The sequence below is a fragment of the Oncorhynchus kisutch genome, linkage group LG26 (genome assembly GCF_002021735.2).
Source record: "Oncorhynchus kisutch isolate 150728-3 linkage group LG26, Okis_V2, whole genome shotgun sequence".
Taxonomy (NCBI): Eukaryota; Metazoa; Chordata; class Actinopteri; order Salmoniformes; family Salmonidae; genus Oncorhynchus; species Oncorhynchus kisutch.
The window spans coordinates 32,266,328-32,290,812 of record NC_034199.2 but is presented as its reverse complement, the minus strand read 5'-3'; the positions used below and the strand labels follow the sequence as shown (position 1 = coordinate 32,290,812).

The following is a 24,485-nucleotide window of genomic DNA, read 5'->3' as shown; positions in this document are numbered from 1 at the left end:
TGACAGTAAATCTAGCTATGTCCCCAATAGTGACAGCTACTGGTGAGAGTTGGGTCACAAAAACTGGCTTTTCTTTTTTCTTCTCTGTTGTACTAGAATAAAGTTTGGACTCTGGCTTGAGTTCAAGTGTTTTGCTTTTGCCTAATTGTAGACCAGTGAAGTAAGACTCCTGTTTTTCCTCTTCAGCTGAGACAGTGAAGCTAGAGAAAGCTGAGTAAAATAATGACATTATGTTATCACTTACAATAATGTATAAATAAAGAGAAGAAACCCAATAAAGCAATAAATGAAGGAATGCATTTTAACGATAGCACCTCTTGAATTGAAATCAGCAAGACAAAAAACATGCATTATTTTAATTTCACATAATAGCCATGTAGGTTTCACCTATTGCATTTACAATCCAAGGCAAATATTATGACCGTTCAGGATAGTCACATGCCCAACATATAGTTTTACAAAGGGACAATATATACATGATCATATTGCTCCAGACATTAAAAAAAAAATCTGGAGGATATGGGCCTGTGCAAAAAAAAAGATAAAGGGCCTGTTTCCCAGTTCCAGATCAAGCCGACTCATGGTCTGCAAAGCACCTCCAACTCTGAAAGTGATTTTTAGTCCAGAAATAGGCTTAATCTGAGTCCAGGAATCTGACATTCAATCACATGTTAATGATGAAGAAAATATATTTACCTTTAACTTCCTTTTCCTTTTTCTCCACCTCCTTTTCAACCACTGTCAATAGACAAACATTTATAAATTAGTGATTTTTATCAAAAATATATAGTACTTACTGCTAGAACCAGGTAACATAGGTTACATCCATATTGTCAACGTCTATTTTGCAATGATGCAAACAATCTGACATGCTTTGGTTTTGATGTGATCATACAGTAAATTCCGTCTCTTGGAAAGCATGTTGTAAATTGAGCACATCTCTCTCTCTTTTCACATTTAAGTCAGTGTACTTGACAACCTGTACCTTAGCACATTTGTCCATGAGCTGTCATTTTATAATCTATTTTTCTTGTTGTATAGGGCAGTAGGGGAGCTGTGTGAAATGTGGAGTTGACAAGAACGGCCAATAGTTTGGAACAGTGTGAAATGTGGAGTTGACAAGAACGGCCAATAGTTTGGAACAGTGTGAAATGTGGAGTTGACAAGAACGGCCAATAGTTTGGAACAGTGTGAAATGTGGAGTTGACAAGAACGGCCAATAGTTTGGAACAGTGTGAAATGTGGAGTTGACAAGAACGGCCAATAGTTTGGAACAGTGTGAAATGTGGAGTTGACAAGAACGACCAATAGTTTGGAACAGTGTGAAATGTGGAATTGACAAGAACGGCCAATAACGGCCAAGAGTGCATATTGGTGGTAAGGACCAAAGCATGCAGTTGCCAACCTTTCATCACTGTGCTGCATTCAGCGTCTCCGGCTGAATTGACAATTTTGCAAGTGTAAACGCCCCCTTGCTTAGGACCAACGTTCATAACATTTAAGCAGCACAAGGGCCCCTTGTGTTTCAGAGAGTAAGAAACGGACTCTTCGACAATCAACCGATTGTGTAGCCAGAAAACAAACGGAGTAGGAATTCCCTTTATAACGCAAAAGAGAGACACGGTGTCTCTAGGTTTGGCAAGGATTTCTGGGGGCAGTGTCACAAGGAACTCTGGGCAGGTGGCACCAATGTAATCACAGTCGTATTCTCCATAGGGTATAACATCAGGGTAATACTCATGGCTTATCTGCCTTTGAGTTCTTTGTGAGAATGGCGGTAGAGGTCCAAGACTCTTTAAGGACTCCTGCTTGTCTTGGTCAGAGGGCTTTTTAGACGACTCCCTGTCTGTCTTAGAGTCTTTATTGACAGAATCGGAAGGGATGGGTGTTTCGGCTTTGGGATTCACTTCTTTGGCTGGGTGAGAATAAAGTTAAGGGAGATTTATTAGGTATTAAGAACATCAGTCAGAGGACATCAGTAAGAGGGTATCTTAGATCTAAACACTGGGAGTTAGTAAGATGGCGAGATGGTATTAGGGGCATGCTTTGAATGGGGAAAAAAACTATAAATATGTTATTACATTATATTCCAATCGGTTACAATCTAAAGGAAATATTAAAAGTTTTAAAGGTTTTACAAAATAATGAAGCGGAATGGAGGTGAAATGGACCAGAGAGTGGAAATATTAAATAGAAACTGTATCCACCTTCAACTGTGAGTTGTGCCGAAGTTCTGTTCTCTCCGTGTTTATTTTTTGTGGTACAGAGGTATGTCCCTTGGTCACCAAGCTGAACATTGAGTATGACAAGCAACAGCACACCTCCATTTTGGGTATGTTTCACCCTCTCTGTGTCTGTGAGGTTCCTTCCATTATGATCCCACACTATTTCAGTAAAGGGTTGCCCGTCGAACGAGCAGTTGAACTGAGCCATCTCACCACTTTTGACTTTGACGTCATTCATTTTCAAGAGCAACTTAGGGCTTCTAGGGATGCTCATTTCAGAATTCTCAACCGTGGTCACCTCAACCATCTTTACTGATGAAGATGACGTCCTCATTGTGGACATCTCAGACACAGTCTCATAGGTCTGTACACTGTGTGATCCACTGACATCCACTGACTGGTACCCTTCTGAATACATTTCCATTTTATGACTGATCATTGTTCCCCCAGTGCTTGACACACTTTGCCTAGCTACAGATTTCATATTTTGATCTGGGAGAATTAGAAGAGTGTAATTTGGTCAACAATCAACTGCTATCAAAATGAACCTATACTACGAGTAAAGAAAAGTTTAATAACTTTGAAAACAGATTATTCCCCAGGGCAATATGAAGATAAGGAGAAAGGTCAATTGAATCATACAAGTACACGCATAGAGTACACACTTAAATTGGACATACAGAACTAACTATGATCATTAAGACTTTTACTCGCCTTCAAGTGCCAGATATCCGGCGCAAGTGACCATTCCTGCCGAGTTTCTGGCAACACAGGTGTATTCCCCTTCATCCTCGGGGTACACTCTGGTGATCTCCAGCTGGCAGGTGTCATCGAACTGAGACATCCTGAAGGCATCGGACTGGCCGATCTCTTTCTTATGGACGTACCAAGAGATCTTTAGATCTAGCAAGAGAAAAGTTTGGTTAATGTCAATAGTATTAATAATGCAAGATTATTAATGCTGCTTTTTATGAATAATGCAATACTATTATTATTTTAATTGAACAGTTTAGAGAACAAAGTAAGAGATAGGCCTAGTGGAAGTCGAGATAGATACCTTCACCAGAGATTCTGCACTGGAACCTAGCAGCCTCTCCCTCATTGACTGAGGTGTTGTTCATTGGTGTTATGATCACAGGCTTGGACAGTGGAGATCCAGTGTCAGGAGAAACGACTTCTGAAACTGAAATAAAATAAATCTTTTTCCTTGTTTTCCTTAAGAGGTTATTTCAGTGCTTTATATGTGATTGTTTATCCACTTTACCTTCCACATTGAGTGGTGCTGAGCTGGTGGCAAGCCCAACGTCATTCTTGGCCTCGCAGTTGTACAAGGCTGCGTCCTCTGGGAACACTTCGATGAGAAGCAGAGTGTGCTCATTTCCTTCACGCAGGAACTTGCACTTGAAGCCAGGGGAGAGAGCCTGGGAGTTCTTGTACCATAACACCTGGGGCTGGGGGACGCCAGTCACTTCCACCGAGAAGCGAGCAGGTTTGCCAGCCTCCACAGACAGGGCCTGCATGCCGCGAATTATCTGAGGTGGCTCAGGAACTTTTTTATGGGAACAAACAAAGACATTTGATGAGAAGAAAGGAAGGAACACCAAGCTTAGGGAAAACTGGGTCGTTTTTCTTTTTTTAAGAAGAAAAAACCCCATATGTTTTCCCTGTGATTTAGTTGTTTAAATACATTCTTGTAAAAACATATTTGAAATGTGCATTATTTGAAAATTGCATTATTATTTCAGTGTGACTTTTGTTATTGGGAGTTAAAAGAGAGCAAACACTTACTGTTGACATGTAGAGTCACCACGACCCTGTTCTTGCCAGCGATGAAGGTGTACTCCCCTGCATCACTTCTATAGGTTTCAGAGATGGTCATGCGATGGACCTTTCTAATGGCAATGTAGTGGAGCCTATCGTCAAGGTTGAACTGGATCTCAGCACCGTTCCTCAGCCAGCGACCTTCAACGTCGTCCTCACTGACTTCAAACTCAAACGACGCTTTTTGTTTCTCAACAACCTGAAAAGAAATAATACAAATGTTCATATTAACACTGGTCATTTTTTAACTATTCCGTTTTAAACTGTCCTCCTTCAATGTAATGTTGTCCGTATTCACCGTGAATTCTTTCTCCTCGGGTTCTGTGATGTGGATGTCACGCCCCTCCACGGTGAGATGAGCCTTTGACATGCTTGCACCAGCGACCACAGAATACTCTGCAGCATCAGACAGGCGGACTGACTGGATCATTAGACGGTGCAAGAATTTCTCAGTGGAGACCTTGTATCTGTCAAGGCATTTTAGAAATAACTCTTAAGATACAGAGGAATCGTTCAAATGTAGCATTTCACAGGAATCTCACAGGAATAATATACAAATAAATGAATGAGACATACCTTTCAGACATTTCCAGCTCCTGTCCATCCTTCATCCATGTCACCTGAGCATTAGGCTCAGAGATCTCACATTCAAATGTGGCCCTCTTCTTCTCTGTGATCTTGATATCTTTGATGTGCTTGGTGAATTCAATAACACGTGCTGTGAGAGAGCAAATACATTAATGAACAACAGAAAAATTACTTTCATGATTAATATTTAGAAAGGGTCTGGATAAAAAAAAACATACCATCAACATATAGGCTGGCTGTAGTTGCAGCAGAGCCAGCAGCAAACTTGTACTCTGCACCATCACCAAAATGAACATTTCGGATGGTGAGAGAGTGAGTTAGGTGTTTGGTGCGGCTCTGGCATCTGTCTGTGGAGCGAATCTCAACACCATTCTTTAGCCACTTGTAGGTGATGCCCTCATAGTTGACATTCACTTCAAATGTGATGGTGTCTTTCTCCTGTGCATTGAGGTCTTCCAGCATGGAGGTGATCAAAATGGCTAAGGAAAAAACAGTGTCATTAGAGAAAAATACCTATGTGATACAAATTATTTCAAGTACAGGTTAGTTGAAAACTTACGGCTAACTTTCAGAGTTGCAGAGACTCTGTCATTTCCACAGACAAAGGTGTATTCTGCAGAGTCTTCACTGCCAGTGTTCATGATCTTGAGCTGGTGAAGTTTGCCCTGCACCACAATCCTGAACTTGTCACTCATTTCTATCTCCACTCCATTCTTCAGCCAGGTGGATGGGACATTGAAATGTGACACTTCGCATTCAAAAGTGGCCACCTGGGTCTCTGGGACTTCAATGTTCTTGATGGGTTTTGTGACACGCAGAGCTGGAGAGAACGAACAATAATGAATATATTGAAAATACATTTGATGTGTGGGTTAAGTCATCTATTTGTTCACGTGTCAACACTTACATTCAACATATAAATGAGTACTGCACTGCACATGTCCGACCATGGCAGTGTACTCTCCTGCCTTGTGGTCATCCACATTCTGGATGATCAGCTTGTGAGATTTTCTCTCAGACAGCATTTTGATGTTTTCACTTGGTTTAAGCTCAACGTTATTGAACATCCATTTGATAGGGATGTCATCATGAGACAGGCTCAGCTCAAAAGAGGCAGTGGCATCCAATAGTGATGTCACATCTTTAGGCTTCTTCGTTATAGTAATTGCTGAAAAAAAGATTGAGAGTCAAAACTTTCAAAATCTTAAGTAAACAAACATTTGCAATTTGTGACCATAAAAATATTAACTTACCCTCAACGTTCAGTCTGGCATTAGCAGACAGTTTTCCAAGTTTGAATCCATAAACTGATTCATCGTGTATGGTGCAGTTTTTGATCTTCAAGGTGTGGACCATGCCATCAACGGTGACTTCATATTTCTCACTAGGTTGGATCTCTACACCATTCTTAATCCATTGTGAGCCCTTCACATTCTCATGAGTGAGCTCCAGAATGAATGCTGCTTCTTGTGTCTCAGTGACAGTTTGGTTCTTCAGGGTCTTCTTGACTTTCACAGCTATGAAATCAAACACAAACATGACATAACAGCAGGCATATAGTAATAATATAATAGTCATATATTAATGCTAACACCAGTTGAAAATAAGTTAACATTTCTACTCAGGAGGTAACACCTACCTTCAACTCTCAGGTTGGCTGTTGTCTTGGAGTTTGCAATCTGGTAGGTGTATTCACCAATGTCATTGGGTCTGGTGATGACAATAACAAGACGTCTGACAGCTCCATTTTTCTCACTCCTGACATTTTCACCAAAGTCAAAAGGTTGTCCATCCTTCAGCCACTTGCCCTCAGCAGTTGGGTTGGCCACCTCACACTCAAATTCAGCTGTCTGAGAGTCAGCCACAATGATATCATGCAGCGGTCTGGATATAGCGCCACCTGGGAACACAAAGACATTTGGATTTATTTCCTCCAATTGGGTAACTACCCTAAAAAGTTTTTAGATTTGGTAGGTGAATGGTTGTTGTAATATCCAACTGAACTTTTACACCATAACGTGTATATGTTTACAGTGTAATGCACTTTTTTGACAATAGTTATCTTACCTGACACAGTAAGCTTTGCGCTGGATGTCTGTTCACCAGCAGCGAATGTGTATTGCCCCTCTTCATCCTTCATGGCATTAATGACAGTCATACTGTGGTTCTTGCCCTTGGTCACTATCTTGTACTTGGAATCATTTTTCAGATGTTGTTTCTTGAAGGTCCAGATACCATCAATGCCAGGGTGGGACACCTCCACATTAAATGTGACGTGCTGTGTCTCTGTGCAAACTTGATCCTCCATTTGTTTCACAATTGAAATTTCTGTAAAAAAAAGTTAAGTATTTTTTTAGTTGGATAATATCTGTAACTGACAAAAAGTATTGTATGAAGTTATGTTGCATTTAATCACTTGTGCAAAAGCTTACTTTGGACTATCAGTTTACAGCTAGAGTCAGCTTTGCCAACACATAGCTTGTAGGTTCCTTCATCAGAGGCGAAGGTCCTATTGAACACCAGACGCTGTTTGGATCCCTTTGGAACAATCTGGATTCTCTCACTGGGCATCACAAGCTTGTCATTGTGGAACCACTTAATTGAGCTAATATCTGCAGCAGAGATTTTAGCCTCCATAACAGCCTTGGTGCCCTCAACTGATGTAATATCCTTGAGTGGGGCCAAGATGCTAATCGCTGTAATACACACAGAAAAAGACAACACGATAAGGCCTAGTAAATAAAGAAATACTCCAAATTAGTATGGACAGTATGAAATCAAATCACTTACTTTGAACAGTCAGCTTTGCAGTGGTGGAAATGTCCTGAGCAGGAACTACAAAGGAGTACATTCCACCATCAAGCCTGCCTGTATCCTCTATGAGAAGTTTATGGATGAGCTTGTCAATAACGATGTGGATGCGATCTGAAGCTTCAATGACAACACCATTCTTCATCCAAGTGCCCTCAACATCTTCTTGAGAGAATCGCACCTCAAACTGGCTTATGTCACCCTCACAGATTGTCATATCAGAGAGGGGGTGCAACAGGGTCACAGGGCGCACTAAAGGAGAAGAGATTGAAGTAAGACTTGATTTCATGCAACTATGTTAATAGGTCATGAAAAAACAATCTGCAAGCATATTTTTTTGTCTTTCATCTAGATAGAAATCCTCATCCTTAGAACACTCACGTTTCATTTTCAGGGAGGCACTAGTCTTGAATTCACCCGTGGTGAATGTATATTTTCCCTGGTCTTCTTTCTTTACATCTTTCACAGATAAACTGTGGCGTCCTCGGCGGGAGGAGATGGCATGCTTGCTGCTGGGAGTGAGCTCCTTGTTCTCAAAATGCCATACACCTTCGGCATCCTCTCGAGACACTTCACACTCAAACTCCCCAGAGTAGGTCTCAGGCACCTCAATGTTCTCCAGCCTCTTTACAATTGACAGTGGGGCACCTGTATAATGAGAGCACTGTTAGTATATCTATTCCAGAAAACAAAGAGTACATTTACTGATGAAAAAGGACAAGTTTCCCACAGATTAAACTTAGTTCTTCTCCATTGAACCTGCTTTTTAGTCTAGGACTAGGCTTAATCTGTATCTGAGAACCCAGTCATTAAAGTTCTACTTGTACACCAGTGGTAAGAAAAATGACCAACCTTCCACATTGAGTCTGGCAGTGGTCCTGATGTGGTCATCTTCAATAACAGCACAACTGTATTCTGCATCGTCCTTCATGTTGATGGTCAGTACAGAAAGGAAATGAACCTTTCTGTCTGAGTGCATCCTGTATTTGTCTCCAGAGAAAATCTCTGCATTGTTCATCAGCCATTTGACTTTAACAAAAGGCTCATTGGTCTCACACTCAAAGGTCGCCATGGTGTCTTTTTCTTTCACGTTGGTTTCTTCTAGCTCTTGTGTGAAGGTGATGACTGTCTTTGCTAAAAGGATGAAGATGGTATAATGTATCAGGGATGCCGTGATTCATACAGAATATCAATTACACAGATTTAAATAAGGTTTGATATCTAGGTTTCAGATTGCAATAATTTAATAATTTCCACTGAATGATGATCAATGGCAGCTTATTTAATTTTTTTTGCTTACAGTACCTGGTACTAACGAGGACCGGCCCTGAAACATTACTACTGTGCATCTTGTGTCACAACCTCAGACAATAGGCTACTAATGCTATGAACAATGTAGAAAAATTACTGAAATTATGACTTTACCTTGCACCAATAAGAATGCATGGCTTGAAGTCTCTCCAGCAATGTTCATGGCTTTGACCATGATGCTAGCAGAGTCTTCTGCTGTGACCTTCTTGATCACTAATTCACATACATTGTCTTCAGGCCAGAACGAGTAAATGCGATCTGTTTTCTCCAGCAGAATTCCATTCTTGAACCACTGGCACTCAGGGTCTGGTCTTCCGGTAACTCTGACTCTGAAGTGAACTTCTTCCATCTGAGACACGGTCTGACTAGCAATGCGTTCAATGATCTTTGGAGCTTCCATGCTGGGAGAGAGCTTTACTCTCTCTGGTTTAATTGAGGGAACATGAACCTTGCGTTCCTCCTCTTTTTTCTTTTCAGCCTCAGACAACATTTTCTGATGGTGAAGCAGTTCTTCCTTCCTCTTCCTAAGCATGTCCTCATAGGACTCATCCTTCTTACGAGACTTGAGCTCCACAGCAGTGATGGCTTCATAATATCCTTCCTCTGTCCTGCGCTTAAATTTGCCCTTCAACTCGTCTGTCTCCTCTGTGGCTTTTGAATGGATGACTCTTTCGGTCTTCTTTAGTTGCACTACCTCTTTGGTCTCTTTGATGGCAGTTGGTTTTTCAACCTTAACCACATCAAAGGAAACTCTGCCATGTTCAGCCATGGTGCTAGGCTCTGGGGCCTTATGCTCTGGTGCACGACGAAGAATAGATCTGAAGTCCTCTTTCTGTGTGATCTCCAGCTTCACCAGATGCTCAGCTGTGCCCTCAGGGTTCTCTGCTAACACTTTGACATCTCCTGCATCGTATGACTTGATATCGATAATCTCAAGATAGTAAATGCCATCATAGCGAAGTCTCATTCTCTTGCTCTTGCGAATGAGCTGCCCATTGAGGTACCAGTTGACCTTAGGTGTAGGATAACCAGTTACTCTGCAACGGAACCTTGCAATTTCACCTTCCTGCACATTTGCATTCTCAGGAAGAAGCACAATTTCAGGCTTTGTCTTCTCAGCCCCTTCATCTGCAGTGACTCCAGAAGGACCTCCTTCGTGAGCCATGCGCTCCATCTCATCAATTCTGTGTAGTCCCCTCCTGCCCTCAGGTAACTGAGTTTCCTCCACCATGCTCTTCTCCTCCTTTACAATCAGTGTAGCCGAGGTCTGATCGGCACCAAACGTGTTAGTGGCTCTGCAGGTGATGACACCACTGTCTCTGGCATAGGCAACTTCAAAGTCAAGACTACAGTAGCCAAATTCATTAACCATGCGCAATCTGTTAGCAGCTGCAAGGGGTTTGCCATCAAGTAACCACTCAACAACCATAGTGGGATCACCAATAGGAGTCAGTCTGCATTCAAAGTGGACAGCACCAGAATGCTTCAGCCTGACGGAAGTCAGCTTCTTCTTGAACTGTGGTTTCTGCTGCTTGTCCTTGTCATATAGGTCAGCCTCCTCCCACTGCTCTTGGCCATAACGTAGATGCAGGGATTCCAACTCTGGAGCTGCAATTTCCTTGGCCTTGTATGTTCCCTTGGGAATAATGAGTCTCCTCTCTGGTGCAGGTTCAGCAGTTTCCACCTCAATGTTGACCCTGCAGCGAGTGGTATCCCTTCCAGCTTTGTTAATGGCTGTGGCTGTGTACCAAGCACTATCAGTGCCTACTGTTTGGGGGATCTGGAATTTGGCCTCTCCTTTGGTGCCTTCAATCCTGAAATATATACATTTGTATTACATTTTAGTCATTTAGCAGACACTCTTATCCAGAGCAAATAGGGTTAAGTGCCTTGCTCAAGGGCAAATCAACCGCGTTTTCACCTAGTCGGCTCAGGGATTCGAAGCAGTGACCTTTTGGTTTCTGGCCCAATGCTCTTAACTGCTAGGCTACTGTAATGTATCTGAATAGACTCAGAATATTCAACATGTGAGGACAACATACTAACTGTATTTTAACTCATGATATGGACAAGACACTCACTTGATATTTGGGTGCTTCATTGGGGAGACGATGTCACTGTTTTTCAGCCAAACAATATCAGGCAGGGGGTTTCCAATGGCTTTGACAGCCAACTCAACCAGAGTGCCTTGCTTAACACTGATGTTCTTCAGCTTCTCAATAAACTGGGGTCTGATCAAGTTTTCTTTGGCTGTAAATGTAACAAAGATCAAGCACATATAAATGAATGGAATAAAAATAAATAACAAATAAACAATAGATTCATGTCCTGAAATATTCACTGGAGCACAAATCAAAATGTTTCCCTTTTTCCTGAGTCAGTCACATATTTCAAATGGAGCCTTACCGTCAACTGTAAGTGTCATGGAGACAGAGGTCCTTCCAGCTCTGTTCTGAGCAACCACGGTCCACTCTCCAGAGTCATGAGGCATGGCTGGAACCACAATCAGTGACGTAGTTCCATCTTCCTTCACCACTATCTTGTGGGTGTAATCATTGACAACTTGTTGTCCTGAAAATAACAAAGAAAGGAATAATAGTTTTAATATTTAAAAAAAAAACATATCCTAGACGATGTATCATGTTTTCACATCACTTACCATTGTGGAACCAGAAAGTGTCAGGCATGGGTCTACCAACTACTTTCAGGTCAAATCTGGCAGTCTGCCCTTCAGCACACTTGAATGACTGTGGCTTCAAGACAAACACAGGCTTGTATAGTCTTTCCAGCTGACTCTCATCAGTGTCATCAAGTCTGCGAGCAGGAGAGCGTCCGGGAGAACGACCGGGAGAGCGGCTTGTAGAGCGTGGGGATGTGGACCTGAGAAATGAACACAGAATGAAAAGTTCTTATGATGGCTTTATGATTAGGCTATTAAGCAGCTACATCACTTACATGTGGGATTCATAGCATAACATCTCACCTCATTCTCTGCATTGCCGGTGACTCAGGCATCTGTGGAGCTTCTGCTCCTGCAGTGGGCACCACGTACAGTTTCCCAGAGCTTACAGAGTTGCCCTTCATGTTGCTGGCTAATGCTGTGTAAACACCTTCATCCTCTGGCAGCACCACAGGAAGACGCAGGCTGGCTCTACCATCCTGAAGACTCTCCATCTGGTAACGGCCGCCATGATGGATACGCTTGCCATCTTTGTACCATACGATCTTTTGAGAGACAAGAAATTATGGATAAATGTTTCATCTCAACATTTATATGAAGTAGAATGGACACAAAATATAAAAATACATGGTTTCTTTACTACCTTGGGTAGTGGAGTTCCTGCCATTTTGCAGTGGAAAGTGACCCCCATTCCTTCCATGATTCTGTAGTTTTTAACTGGAGTGGCAAAGGCTGACTGTACAGCCTCACGGTCTGCACAAGTCACCATCTCTTCCCGATCCTCAGTCACAATTTGTTGGTATGTAATCTGCATGATGCGGACCTCAATCTCATGGATAATCCTCTCCTCAACGACAGTAATCTTGAGTTCCTGTAAACATTTTTTTTTAAGTAAAGCTATTGAGTGAATTATTGGATTTCCATTGTAGTGTCAAAAGACCACTAAAGCAAAAATATGTCAAATAACATCTGATGTAGGGTTTAGTGTGAGGTTGATGTAGTGTTTAGTGTGAGGTTGATGTAGTGTTTAGTGTGAGGTTGATGTAGTGTTTAGTGTGAGGTTGATGTAGTGTTTAGTGTGAGGTTGGTGTAGTGTTTAGTGTGAGGTTGATGTAGTGTTTAGTGTGAGGTTGATGTAGTGTTTAGTGTCAGGATGATGTAGTGTTTAGTGTGAAGTTGATGTAGTGTTTAGTGTGAGGTTGATGTAGGGTTTAGTGTGAGGTTGATGTAGTGTTTAGTGTGAGGTTGATGTGGTGTTTAGTGTGAGGTTGATGTAGTGTTTAATGTGAGGTTGATGTAGGGTTTAGTGTGAGGTTGATGTAGTGTTTAGTGTGAGGTTGATGTAGTGTTTAGTGTGAGGTTGGTGTAGTGTTTAGTGTGAGGTTGATGTAGTGTTTAGTGTGAGGTTGATGTAGTGTTTAGTGTGAGGTTGATGTAGTGTTTAGTGTGAGGTTGATGTAGTGTTTAGTGTGAAGTTGATGTAGTGTTTAGTGTGAAGTTGATGTAGTGTTTAGTGTGAGGTGCCTCAGCTGATCACTATACCTGCTCGGAGATGAAGGTGCGTGTCGCTTGGGCCTGCTGAGCCATTCTGTTTTGCATGTACATCCTCTGTTCTGTCTCATAGCCACTAACAGCAACAGTTGGTACTTCTGCCACTCTAGACTCCTGCACCATTGTAGTCACTTCAGTCTTATATGTCACTTCATGTTTCTTCATGTATTCTTCATATTCCTCTGTAATAAGGGATATACCAACTTTAATAGGAAATACCAATTCAGTGTAAGGCTATAACTCAACCCCGCAAACATTTTCTAATAACGATTCAACCGACTGACCTTCCTCAAGCAGACTGGCTGAGGCAGACTCTTCTCCAAGAGGGTTCTTGACAAAGATGGAGTACTCTCCAGCATCATCAGCAAACGTCATGGAGATCTCCAATTTACACACTCCACTCTCCTTATTGTAGTGCACTTTATATCTAATGGATGGAAATATAATGTAATGTAGAAAACACAATAAAAAAAAATCTAAATTCAATGATTTTGATTTTGACTAGGAATGTGTCACCTGTATCCTGTAGTAAGGGGCACTCCAGTCTTTTTCCAGATAATGTTGGGCTTGTGGCTGCCTCCGATCTGGCACTCAAAGACGACTCTTCCGCCCTCCACCAACTTCTGCACAGTTGGCTTCTTGACAAAGAAGGGAGCTGCTTCCACAGTCTCTGCAACAGCGCTCACCTCCGACATGGTCTCCTCCTTGGCTCCAATGCTAATCCTAAAAGGAAGGTTTAATGATTTAACTATCTAATATCTTGAGCAAGAAATTGTCTACAGTCTTAAGCGAGAAACTATCAATTTGTATGCTTTCAATGCAAACTCGTAAATAACACATTTGTTAATAGTTCATGCTCGTTTCTACTCACTGATGCTCTGCAGAAGTTTCAACATATTCAGACACAGTAGTGTCCTCTCTGCTCTCAATCTCCTCTGACACTGCAATATAAAGTCAGGTGTAATCAAAGTCAGGTTTAATCATTCCAATAAGGTATAGGTAGACATACATAACATTGTCTTTATGCTCTTTACCTTTGACAAGCAGGTAGCAGGATGTACTGATGGTTCCAGCCTCGCTAGTAGCAGTGCAAGTGAAGCGACCGCTGTCTTCTGCGAAGGCCTCGCGGATGACCAGACGGGCACATTTACTCTCATAAGTGATCTGGAAGTCAATGGAGCTCTCAATTCTGTAGTCCTCTCTGAACCATATGATGCCAGGGGCAGGGTGACCAGTGATCTGACATTCTAGAGTCACAGATTCACCCTCAGTCACAGTCACGTTCTTCAAGCCCTGAAAACAACACACACATGATCAGTAAAATGCTAATCTATAGGTAAAAGTAATGGACTTTTAAAGAATGAAAAATATTAAAATACTTACAGCCACAAGAGTAGGTGGCACAGTTGGCTCCTCCATTGGTGATGGAACAACTGCTGTTTCAACAACCTAGGGAATAGACACATCTCTGTTAATGTCATACTATTTCTAGCACCGTGTGTGTGTGTGTGTACTTTTTTTTTGCAGTGGACAAAAATGTACTTGGACGACAAAAGACAAATGGACTGGTTTAGTTAGAGGGTGTCGTAGGAGGGGAGGTATACGAGGCTGATGTTAAGATTAGTAGCAACTAAGGAGAACTGTTAAGACACTTGAGAGGAGAGGTTCTAACACATGGGGACTAGTATCTGAAAAACACCTGGGTTACAAACCTGTTGTTCCCAGTCCTCATAAATTTGCTCCATGCCCCCTGAAAACGAAGTGCCTATCTGTTTCTGCTGTGACTGAGTGTCGAAATGTGTCTGATATCTGTCTGCGATATCTTTAAACGGAGGCGGGGTCGGCTCTGGCGTCACTCTTGTCGCCACCACAATCTTATGAGATGGAGGCTTCACTGGCTTGATGATCTTTTGAGCAGCATGTGAAGAGGTAGAGGATAACTCTTTCTGCAGTGTGGCAATAGCAGAACCTGCTATCGAAACCTGATCAACCCAAGGAGAATACCATTATCATCACGAATCAGAACAAAGCATTATGAACGTCTTGGGTTTGTTTTGTTTAGCCACAAGATGGGGAATCTAAGTTAGTTTGATTAAAGCCTATATGAATGGAAGGGTTTTAAATAAAGTATAAAACTACAGTATGTTAGAGGATTATTCAAATGAATATTACATTATTAGTATAATTATTGATTAATGGTAATAGGACGGGAGTGATTAAGACCAAAATCAAATATATCAAATCATTATTGTTTAGATTACATTTTGTATTAAGTTCTCATCTGAATGATTGCTACAAAGATAGAAAGTTGCATCTCAGGCAAGCAGGAACCACGTTTACATATGTATAAATATCTACCCTTATATAAGTTAGACAATTATTGATTTATTTTCTTGTTTCTGTTATGTTGCACTGCTTGCCTGATTTGACCTATGCTTACCTCATAGCTATGGTCAGGTTTAGGAACCATAACTTTTGAAACTGTGAAATGTGGAATTGGGGATGGTGCAAGGCCAGTATCCACTTGAGTGGTAGTTCTTTGCATCTAAAATAACCAATGGAGTTGAGATTGAGTGATTACAACTCCAAAAATATAACAAATTACTCATTTTTAAATGTTTTTCTTTCTTCTTCTATTGTCTACTTAAAAGTCACGTCTAACCTGGGAGACATGAATACTCTGTTCAGGAGCAAGTGTTTGAATTGTTGTTTGCATTTGCCCAGCCTCAGTCCTCGTTGAGAATTGTTGCTCAGTAGTAGACAGCATCGACTGCTGTTTTATATCAGAATCTATGGTTTCCTCTTCAGCATGACCCCTCTCTCCATGCATTGGCTTCCGAACACGTGCTAGGTCAACAGCAGCAACCACTGTAGCCTTTGCCTCCGCTTTTTTCCCACCCTCAACCTTTGAGACAACAAGCAGTGAATGTAACACATACAGCACATAGATCATACACATCATCCATGGCAGTAGTAACAACAAAAAGTTGACATAACATAACAAAACACAACATACAAATGAATGTAACAAAACATCTACAAAGAACATTTTGTGTAATTGAACATATCTTGGCATCATACCGTGCATTCACAGCAATATTATGAAGTGGGTTAGTCACATAATGACTATAAAGAGAAAGGGATGTGACAAAAGAAATTGGGAAAGTGAGAGAGTAAAATGGAAGAAATATTTATATTTATGTTATATATATATATATATATATATATATTGTATGTATTTCGTATTTTCTTGTTTATACCTGTGTTTTGTTTTGTTAGACATGTTTGATGTAGAGATGTAAGTTGTTGATAATTTTGTGTAATAAATAAAAACAAAGGCGGAAATGGGGAGTGATCACTGGTGTGTCATCATCACACCTCAGCTACCTGCTCCTCAGTAGTCATCATCACACCTCAGCTACCTGCTCCTCAGTAGTCACCATCACACCTCAGCTACATGCTCCTCAGTAGTCACCATCACACCTCAGCTACCTGCTCCTCAGTAGTCATCATCACACCTCAGCTACCTGCTCCTCAGTAGTCACCATCACACCTCAGCTACCTGCTCCTCAGTAGTCATCATCACACCTCAGCAACCTGCTCCTCAGTAGTCACCATCACACCTCAGCTACATGCTCCTCAGTAGTCACCATCACACCTCAGCTACCTGCTCCTCAGTAGTCATCATCACACCTCAGCTACCTGCTCCTCAGTAGTCACCATCACACCTCAGCTACCTGCTCCTCAGTAGTCATCATCACACCTCAGCTACGTGCTCCTCAGTAGTCACCATCACACCTCAGCTACCTGCTCCTCAGTAGTCATCATCACACCTCAGCTACCTGCTCCTCAGTAGTCATCATCACACCTCAGCTACCTGCTCCTCAGTTGTCACCATCACACCTCAGCTACCTGCTCCTCAGTAGTCATCATCACACCTCAGCTACCTGCTCCTCAGTAGTCACCATCACACCTCAGCTACCTGCTCCTCAGTAGTCATCATCACACCTCAGCTACCTGCTCCTCAGTAGTCACCATCACACCTCAGCTACCTGGCTCCTCAGTAGTCACCATCACACCTCAGCTACCTGCTCCTCAGTAGTCATCATCACACCTCAGCTACCTGCTCCTCAGTAGTCACCATCACACCTCAGCTACCTGCTCCTCAGTAGTCACCATCACACTTGAAGCAGTGAAGCTTCCCATATTATCTCCATGTTGGATCTCAGTGCTGACAGTTTCTCCCTCTGCTTCACTAGCCATTTTGACAACTGCTGCCACCACTATTGCCTTGGTTGCTGTTGTTATTTTCACGATGTCTGGTGTAAGCTAAATGTTGCCAAACAGCAATGAAAGGTTGAAACGGTTTGTTTCCTCGTCAGCATTCATATTACGTGGGGGAAATGTGCATATCTGGGATGGATATGGACAAGGAGTTGTGCAAGGACAGAATGTAGAAAATGGCAATTTGCTATTTTTTTATGCAGTATGAGATTGATGGGGAAAGTCAGTAGGGACACTCAGGATATGAAGGGGAAACCTTGACTAGGTGGATATCAGAGGAGGCTGGTGCTTTAGGAGGACAGGCTTATTTTAATGGCTGGAATGGAATTGATGGAACGGTATCAAACACATTAATCATATGGAAACCACATGTTTGACTGTTCCACTCCAGCATTACAACGAGTCTGTACTGCTGTAGCTCCTTCCACCAGCCTCCTCTGGTGGATATGGAGGGGAGAGGGTTTTATTTCTAAACTACCTGCTCCTGTATTGGTGCAATAAACACAGCAGCAGAGCGTTTCTGTGTGCAGGATCCATCTACAGACTGGGAGTTGCAGCTACGTGCCTGGTCCACCGCTGCTACCACGGCAACTACAGCAATCACTTTATCATCCGTATCATGATGCTGGTGCTTCCATTTGTTAGTGTGATTAGGAAGCAATCAAATGCATGAACATCATATAAGAAAATTGAACAAGGAAAACGTATCACATGTATGACTATCAGTAATATCTGTGTAGTAATTTGCTCCTATTGAAACCTCCTGTTATGGATCACGGTAATAACATTGAACAAGGAAAACATCACACTGATGACAAAAAGTCAACATATCCGTGTAGTTATTTGCTCATTGAAACATTCTGTTGTGTGTAACCATTCAACTTGCCATATTCACATCTATTGAGGTTCTTTTCTCCCCCGTGCACATTTTGTTTCTTGCCCTAGCCCTAGCACGACACAAATGATTTGATTCAAATAATCAACTAATCATCAAGCTGGAGGGGCAGGAGGGAGTTTGGAAACCCTGCAGTAGACCACTAGATGGATCCACTCCCACAGAGTGGAGCAGCCCAGATGGTGATCTCCTTACCTCTCTCACAGCGACACCAGATACAGCGGCACCAGTCGTTTTCAATCCATAAGAGCCCTCCCAGTGCTGCTCCATGTGAGCATGGGTGGCAGAAGACTGGACATGACTGGCACTAGAGGCAGTGGTCATGCTGTAGCTGGACTCCGCCACAAATCCCTCTCCCTGCTTCCATGGTGGAGGCACATCTGGACTATGGGATACTTGTTTGCGTGTGGTCAGTGGGGATTTGACTGGTCTGATTGGTGACACAGACAGTCTTGAGGCAGAAGTGGGAGAGGCAGACCTGAAAATGGAAAACAGGCACACAGAAGTTATTTCAGAATAGACACAAATGTAAGAGTTTGAAGTCTACTACGATAGCAATGTGAGTCGGTTTCCCAGACCTAGACTAAGCCTAGTCAGGACTACAAAGATCTTTGAACGGAGAATCCCCATTGAGCATGCTTTTTGTAGATCAGTAGTAGACTTAATCTGAGTCCAGGAAACCAGCCCTGTGTTTTCCAATAGGATGAAGATCAAATGTCTTACCTGACAGGGGCCGGAGTGGGCGCCTTGACATGTCTCACAGGTGATGGTGACTGATGACGTCCGCCTGCAACCCTGGCTGCAAGAGATGGTGGTGTTGGGGACTTGGAGGTTGAGGTTGGCTTTGGAGGCACACGTGGTGGGGTCTTGTGTGCCAATGTCTGGGTCACTACACCACCTTCAACGCGCATTTCCATCATAGAGCTGGACTGGAAATGTGACTCCACTCTCTGAAATGAAAGAGAAGAACATTAGTTGGAGTAAGCAAGGTTTCAATATCTTTTATAGCATTTTCTATTGTTAAAGGTATACTTCCCAGTGAGCAACACTGGTTGAAAAGATGTCATTTCAATGGCGAAACTGATTGAAATTATGTCTTTTCAATGGAGAAACTGATTGAAATTATGTCTTTTCAATGGAGAAACTGATTGAAATTATGTCTTTTCAATGGAGAAACTGATTGAAATTATGTCTTTTCAATGGCGAAACTGATTGAAATTATGTCTTTTCAATGGCGAAACTGATTGAAATTATGTCTTTTCAATGGAGAATGAAGTTTTTCTCACTGAGTTCAATTTTAATTTAAGCTTATATATGACTTTGGACTAAGACGAGTAGAATCTTACTCTGGTCTCTCTGGTCTGGCGGGACTGAGAAGACGTCATCTGAGAAGATGTTGACATAATAGTCTTTGTTTTCTTAGCAGGGACTGCTACCTCGTCACCTGGACATTGGAAAATAATTATATGTAGAATTAACATAAATACTTGCCATCTATATATATATATATAACTCATATATATATATATGATGACGTCCGCCTGCAAATAGATTATATGAGCATTTAATCTATTGATACAGCATGAATTCAAAATACAGAAATAATAAATTACATTAGTTTACATGTTTTCTTAAATGTTTTTTTACTAATGTATTTTAGTTCTAACCAAAAATACCAATATGAGTAAGCTTTGGCTCAATCTCTGCTCATCTACCCACATGATTCCTGTTTCCCATCATTCATGAAATCAAGGAAAAGGAGTAATGCAGTCTTACCTTGAACCAGTAGTTCAGCAGTGGAGGTAGCCCGTCCACTGCTGTTTGAAGCATTTACAGAGTAAGTTCCAGAATCTTCTGGGAAGGCTTCGGCAATCAACAAACTGTAAAGGTCTCCTTCTTGAACAATCTGAAAGTCAGCAGAGCTCTGTATCTCAGCTCCCTCTCTGTAGAACTTTACCACAGGTGTAGGGATTCCTGCAACACGAACATCCAGTCTCACTTGGCTTCCTTGTCTCACGGTCATACTCTGAAGTCTCTGAATAAAGTTGGGTGGTGCGGTCTCCACTGTAAGAGAACGTTTGTGTTAGTTAGAGTCACACAATAACTGAACCTCCAATTAAAACAGGTCTCAGGTCAAATAAATACAAGGTGTCACCTGTAACAAGAAGTTCAGCGGTGCTAGTGGCTTGTCCAGCACCATTGGTGGCTCTCACAGAAAATCTTCCACTGTGCGCGGCTGTCACAGCAGGGATCATCAGAACAGCGCGGCCATCGCTGAACGAGATCTGTGCGCCGGGCAGAGCGGCAGCGGAAAGAACCTGGCCATCACGGAACCAGCTCACCTCAGGAACTGGATTACCTGGAGGTAAAGTTTATCATTTGTTTTATTTATGATACTGTTGACAAATGTTAATATGTATTAATCTACAATATCTGACGTGTGTTAAGATTCATGTTGCTTGCTTGAATCAATTAACAATTGACTCAGATTATCAATTGGTAGCTAAAGTTCTAGAAACAAGGTCGGTGGATAGGTCAACATGTGTGATGTGAATAGAATTGCAGACAACTGGAACTTCGTGACAAGACCAAAAAAAAGATGTCTTACCACTAACTTGCGCCTCGAACGTTGCAGCACTACCCTCTAGTGCCACAACGCTCTGCAGCGGCTGTGTAAATGTTGGCGCCTGTGTTGACATTGTGGACGGCACCCTGGAAGAAAGACAACATGAAATCACAGAGTTAAACTACTAATTCAAAATAGCCGACATCCAACTACATGTTTATTTATATCATTTAGGCTATTTAACAGGGACATATTATATATTTATATTATTAGGCCGACACAATAATCAACCATTAATACTGAGGTGTATTCGTGCCCGATTTAGCTAAACAGCACATTTTCATCTGCAGTCTATACTTTGGCCTCACAACAATACCCATTTGATATCTAGCTGAGTGATATGGTTTTACTTAATACAGTATATGAAGGGTCCAAAACAATCTGAGAGCAGCGCAACAGGATATTTTTAGCAGCAGAGAAATGAGGCTGAGGGACTTGTCAGAAATGCTCCCTCCACCTGGCCCAAAGCAGCTTGTCTGTCTGTCAGTTCTGGAAATCAGAGGCTCCATGGGGTCTGCATGTTAGGGCCAAACCCTGGCCAAACCCTGGCCAAACCCTGGGACACAGTAGTGTCAGCCCAAAGACAAGACAATAACAACTGGAGGCTGACAATCAGCAGAACTCAATGGCAGTTACTATGTGGCCTACAATGCTTAGGCCTACAGGCAATTTACAGTGCCACTCTAAACGTAAAAATCTATGTAATTACACAACAGAAATGGCCTAGAGAAATGTATGCCTACTTTTTGCGTTGATTATTAAATTAACATACCAAACAATTGGAAGTTAACCTATATTATCGAGCTCTCACTAACACAAGTCTGCAATCCATGAAGTCTTATATTTCACTAGAATGTTTCAAATAGATCATAAAAAGTTCAGAATTGCAATTGGCAGGTTCAGAAATGCATTACCATGCATGTAACCATATGAGCAAGATTGGACGTAAATAGCTAGGCTTATTTCATGACATTCACAGGCACCAGTCCTACATTCTAGAAGAATCCGGCCTGGGCTTACATTACAAGTACCAAGTTTCTGCCTACATTATACAATTTACAAGATATCAATATCCAACTTAACCAATTAGACCAAAGTTCAGTTGTCACATTCATTTTTTCATTATAATAACAAAATACTATTATTTGTCGGGAATCTAGTGACCTAAACCTCCCTATGTAGGCCTATGTTGTTTGACAATAAATTAGGATGTAACCATGTTATTTTACAATAGCACAGAGAACATAGGCTACATTTTATAACATTTAAACCAATTTACTTCACCATAGTCACAATTCACAAAACGTTTAGTAAATTCAGTCTGTATGTTTTATAAGTTACTCAAGTTAAAATCTGTCCTGGCTCAACAACTTTCTCCATCAGCTCTTATTCAGAAGCAGTCAGATATCCAATATGGAAATGTAATATTCCTCTTTAGAAACCGTCTCTGAGACACCTGTATAGGCCTACTTCCATGCAACAGTGAAATGTCAACATCAATATACTAATAAATTATCCCAATTGAATGTCAGCCTGGGATTAAAACATACTGGAGAAAAATGAATGTTTTATGTCAAGCAAATGACAAAGGCCAGGTGCACACAAATGTCCCTGTCCACATTAATCTGAGACATTTCTGATCATGACATTGCATCCGTATACTACATCAACAAAATGAATCAAAAACTCCAACAGAACATCTCTTTAAACATCAAATTGAGGGCAATGTATTTCTTCTATCACAGGCAGCCCTTCTGTAAACTCACTTCGATACCATGGCCTTGCTATAACTGAAGTGACACTACCAGACTGTCCCTGTCAGTCAAAATCTCAATCAACTCTGTCACTGGGGAGGAACTTCACCTATATCAAAACATTATCCAAAAACAAATATCTTCCTTATTTTACATTTACACAATAGGCTATAAGAATTGCTTTGAGAGTATCATAATGTCATGGATTTAAACGTAGGATAATCCAAGTGATAATGCAAAACTATTTGACTCCTATGAATTCCTATGGGAGGGCCTGCTCAAATCCCCTGTTTTAGGGGGTTTATGACCACCATAAATACATGTTTTTCCAATACATCAAAAAACTTGGACCATCATGTCAAATGTCATCAGACGTTAGCATTCAATAAAAACCTGTAGAAAACTGAATTAACTTCAGATATTTCAAGATTGGAATCTGAGCGACAGATATGGCAGTCTCCAAAAATAATCTGTCCCCCGCTTGCTTGATTGACAGTCACCATGTGGCACATAACTGGAGGTGCAACTGATAGCCCTGCTGCTGATTCCCTTAAAAAGACATTGCTCCGCAGCTGGGACACCACTCTAATGCTATCAGGGGCTATTCTTGGCTTTCTGAATCATAGCACCAATCCAAATGCACCATAAAGTAACCTTGAGGGATCCAAAACAGCAGTTATCAGCAACAGCGTTTTTAATGTAAAGATATTCAATTAACAGTAAGTGACAAAGTATTATAAATATTTACAATCAAATATAACAATGTTCATGCTGTGGAACCATTCTTGCTAAAACTATTGTTTAGCAACAAACAATGTAAACAACGATTAAGGAAATAAGAAATGTTGCATCATTGATTACCAAGTAAAAATGACTTACTTGTATCCACAAGGGTGCCTTGAACAGATGGGACAGTGCCCAGATGGCTATAGCCTCAGCAGCTATCTCTTTATCCAGAAATGTTTCCAGAAAATCCAAGGTGAGAACGGTTGAGCCTCCAAAATAACCACCCAAAAACAAAACCACACAGTTTCTTAGCTGTGTAGTTCTGTTTTTCTCCTTGCAAATCCCTACACCTGAGGCAAGGCTGGGAATGCTCCAACTGCTCAGAAGTACCAATATGGTTGTTTAACTTTATATACTTGGGGACAAAACAGCATCATCACTTCACTGCCACTCCCCATTGGCCACCCTGTCAGAGGCATCATGGGAAAAGGAGCCATTTATGCAAGCTCACACCTGTCACTCACTCCACACTGGTGGGAGATCAGCGTTTCATTGCTCTTTGTTTGGGTACTAATATTTACTCTTTCATAAAAGGTAATAATTCATATGGAGTTAACTTAAATCAACTTAACACTTCAGAAACTAATATTATAATTAATGTACAAAAAATAAGTAACTCTGACTCATTAAATAGCTGGTGACCAAAAGGAGAGAGTGGCTGTCCCTGTCACTCAAACTAAAGACGAACCCCTTTACAAGAGGAACAAATGCAATATTTACACTATTAGTCACCATGCTAGTTACATCCCATAGATTTAAACAAATTAAAATATAAACTGTTGGCAATATGTTGGTGTACTGTACCAACATGTACAGTAGACTTAGTGCAGGTTATATGTGTTGATAATTAGTGCCAAGTTAGTTAGTAAGACTTGAGTGTTAGATAACTCTAGGTTTTGTAACCTGCTTTGGTAACAACATTGCTTGAAGATGTTCAACATCCTTCCTCTGGGAAATGTTAAATGCCTTGACCAGTAAGGTTTGGTATGCCAATCATGTTCATATCTAGCTCTGAAATATTTTTGTCGAAATAATTTATTGAAAATGTAACAACTAAAAGGATTGTAACCAACAAGGAAAGGAAAGGGGGATACCTAGTCAGTTGTATAACTGAATGCATTCAACTGAAATGTGTCTTCCACATTTAACCCAA

General features: G+C 41.3%; 1 protein-coding gene across 1 annotated transcript in view; it reads right to left on the bottom strand.

The window, feature by feature from the left end:
- Window positions 1-23,639, bottom strand: part of ttn.1 (titin, tandem duplicate 1) — a 167,902-nt gene extending 144,263 nt beyond the window's left edge. Inside the window, exons 1-40 of the mRNA XM_031805693.1 lie at window positions 23,426-23,639; window positions 20,775-20,878; window positions 20,322-20,525; window positions 19,943-20,230; window positions 19,513-19,610; window positions 18,890-19,116; window positions 18,362-18,644; window positions 17,750-17,902; window positions 15,650-15,892; window positions 15,428-15,532; window positions 14,700-14,969; window positions 14,371-14,436; window positions 14,022-14,280; window positions 13,859-13,928; window positions 13,504-13,710; window positions 13,272-13,414; window positions 12,979-13,169; window positions 12,080-12,307; window positions 11,740-11,981; window positions 11,416-11,636; window positions 11,163-11,327; window positions 10,838-11,006; window positions 8,871-10,570; window positions 8,298-8,579; window positions 7,827-8,093; window positions 7,425-7,697; window positions 7,067-7,330; window positions 6,702-6,962; window positions 6,274-6,534; window positions 5,888-6,151; window positions 5,542-5,802; window positions 5,194-5,454; window positions 4,853-5,113; window positions 4,623-4,764; window positions 4,345-4,513; window positions 4,014-4,245; window positions 3,490-3,774; window positions 3,283-3,408; window positions 2,940-3,128; window positions 697-738 (exon numbers count right to left, since the gene is read on the bottom strand). Of these exons, the coding sequence (XP_031661553.1) occupies window positions 697-738; window positions 2,940-3,128; window positions 3,283-3,408; window positions 3,490-3,774; window positions 4,014-4,245; window positions 4,345-4,513; window positions 4,623-4,764; window positions 4,853-5,113; window positions 5,194-5,454; window positions 5,542-5,802; window positions 5,888-6,151; window positions 6,274-6,534; window positions 6,702-6,962; window positions 7,067-7,330; window positions 7,425-7,697; window positions 7,827-8,093; window positions 8,298-8,579; window positions 8,871-10,570; window positions 10,838-11,006; window positions 11,163-11,327; window positions 11,416-11,636; window positions 11,740-11,981; window positions 12,080-12,307; window positions 12,979-13,169; window positions 13,272-13,414; window positions 13,504-13,710; window positions 13,859-13,928; window positions 14,022-14,280; window positions 14,371-14,436; window positions 14,700-14,969; window positions 15,428-15,532; window positions 15,650-15,892; window positions 17,750-17,902; window positions 18,362-18,644; window positions 18,890-19,116; window positions 19,513-19,610; window positions 19,943-20,230; window positions 20,322-20,525; window positions 20,775-20,865 (9,463 nt within the window). The 5' untranslated portion in view covers window positions 20,866-20,878; window positions 23,426-23,639. The remainder of the gene's footprint in view (window positions 1-696; window positions 739-2,939; window positions 3,129-3,282; window positions 3,409-3,489; window positions 3,775-4,013; window positions 4,246-4,344; window positions 4,514-4,622; window positions 4,765-4,852; window positions 5,114-5,193; window positions 5,455-5,541; window positions 5,803-5,887; window positions 6,152-6,273; window positions 6,535-6,701; window positions 6,963-7,066; window positions 7,331-7,424; window positions 7,698-7,826; window positions 8,094-8,297; window positions 8,580-8,870; window positions 10,571-10,837; window positions 11,007-11,162; window positions 11,328-11,415; window positions 11,637-11,739; window positions 11,982-12,079; window positions 12,308-12,978; window positions 13,170-13,271; window positions 13,415-13,503; window positions 13,711-13,858; window positions 13,929-14,021; window positions 14,281-14,370; window positions 14,437-14,699; window positions 14,970-15,427; window positions 15,533-15,649; window positions 15,893-17,749; window positions 17,903-18,361; window positions 18,645-18,889; window positions 19,117-19,512; window positions 19,611-19,942; window positions 20,231-20,321; window positions 20,526-20,774; window positions 20,879-23,425) is intronic.
- Window positions 23,640-24,485: the final 846 nt, after the last annotated feature.